The sequence below is a fragment of the Branchiostoma floridae genome, chromosome 3 (genome assembly GCF_000003815.2).
Source record: "Branchiostoma floridae strain S238N-H82 chromosome 3, Bfl_VNyyK, whole genome shotgun sequence".
In the NCBI taxonomy this organism is placed as follows: Eukaryota; Metazoa; Chordata; class Leptocardii; order Amphioxiformes; family Branchiostomatidae; genus Branchiostoma; species Branchiostoma floridae.
Genome location: NC_049981.1, coordinates 11727420 through 11728939, shown reverse-complemented (window position 1 = coordinate 11728939; position 1520 = coordinate 11727420). Strand labels below are relative to the sequence as shown.

General features: G+C 38.4%; 1 protein-coding gene across 1 annotated transcript in view; it reads right to left on the bottom strand.

The window, feature by feature from the left end:
- The window catches only part of LOC118412510 (guanosine-3',5'-bis(diphosphate) 3'-pyrophosphohydrolase MESH1-like), a 2703-nt gene extending 1825 nt beyond the window's left edge, over window positions 1–878 (bottom strand). The window contains exons 1-2 of the mRNA XM_035815398.1: window positions 718–878; window positions 527–582 (exon numbers count right to left, since the gene is read on the bottom strand). Coding sequence (XP_035671291.1) covers window positions 527–582; window positions 718–844 — 183 coding nt within the window. The 5' untranslated portion in view covers window positions 845–878. The remainder of the gene's footprint in view (window positions 1–526; window positions 583–717) is intronic.
- Window positions 879–1520: the final 642 nt, after the last annotated feature.

The window sequence follows — 1520 nt, the reverse complement described above, 5'->3', positions numbered from 1 at the left end:
AGTCGTCTCTGCGGCTAATGTTCAACCTTCCTGGCCACTTTCATTTCATACTGAAGGCAACTTTTTTTTTTGGCCAAACTTTTTTTTTATTCGCTCGCTTGCATCAGTTTTGGAGTTCCCGGAGGATGTCATCCATATAATCAAATCAACATGGCCTAAGAGAGAGTTAAAAAAAGAAGGTGGGTGTTAAAAAAATCCCCTTTACCAGTTCAAACAGCACATGAGTAGGTCAAAGTTAAAGGTCAATGAGACAAACAAACTGAACTGTTTACAAGTCAGGGGCCTTCACCATTGACATGTGATGAGATTAGTGATAGACCTTATAATATAACGTTAACGTTAAATTTGCAAAAGTATTTATCTATTGCTACAATTATTGTATTGTTTGAAATATGAAATGTAGAAATATGCTGCCTTTTTATTCTGTAGTAGGGAATGGACATATGCATCCGATTGATACTTGGCTTTGTGAATTATAGAATTTGACACCTGTTAACATTTTCTGCACCTGCTGGACTAGACTCACCTGTAGCACCTGGACATCTGTAATTCCTCCTTCCTTCATAAGAATGTAGGCAACACCTGCAGATATACAAAAACACATCATAGTAAAGAACCATAACGTCAAGTTACAAACGAGTGAAACTGAAAGTTTAGTCGGAACAAAACTCCGGAACGTCTCATCACAAATGGTTCTCTGCTGCAGTTAGACGTTACCTAGAGGATGGTTGATGTACGGAGTCTTGTCAGGATCCTTTCTACGCTGATTTCTGTGTTTAACAGCAGCGAAGTTCATGCATTCAATCAGCTGTTCCGTCACCAAGTTTCCCGCGTCAGCCGCCATTTTCTCGATCGCTGATCGTACTAGTTTACGGCTGTCGTAAAATTGTTGTGAAAGCAAAACGATCGTCCATAAGCGACATCTAGCGAATGTATCAGTAACATCAGAAGTATGATCCATCCAATGCTAATCAAAAGTTGAATGATATGTAGTCTTCGTTACACCAAACTATATCATTCCTTTGTTTTAAACCGTTTTCAATCAAGTTTCTGCCATGCAAGTTACAAGGCAACTGTCAATAGAAAGATGGGAGGGCTTGATATTGGAGCGTCTCCTCCTTTACAAAGTTGAAGCGGAAAAGAAAAATTCTTTTCAGATTGATCAAGAAATGCAAAAGAATTTAGGTAACAATGGCACTCTCTAGTACCAGTAGTGTTCCGTTTGAAGAACAGAAAATGCGTCCTGGATTTATTTTATGATGTGTAACGTTAAGTTAATCAACGTTAGCGTTAGCGTTATTACTTTTATTCAACTTTTTTGAATTTTGAGAACCAGTATATATATCCACCATTTGGATAGTTGGAGTGGCACTTTTTTCTTCTTTTTCTTTTGTTTGTGAGGTAGTGATTCCATAGAAAAGCTTTTGAAATTCGTATTAGGGACCATGCCTTTTATTTTCCATTCACGAAAGGTGATTTGCCCGGACGATGCCTAACGTTGAATTCGAGAGGGCCGGCTT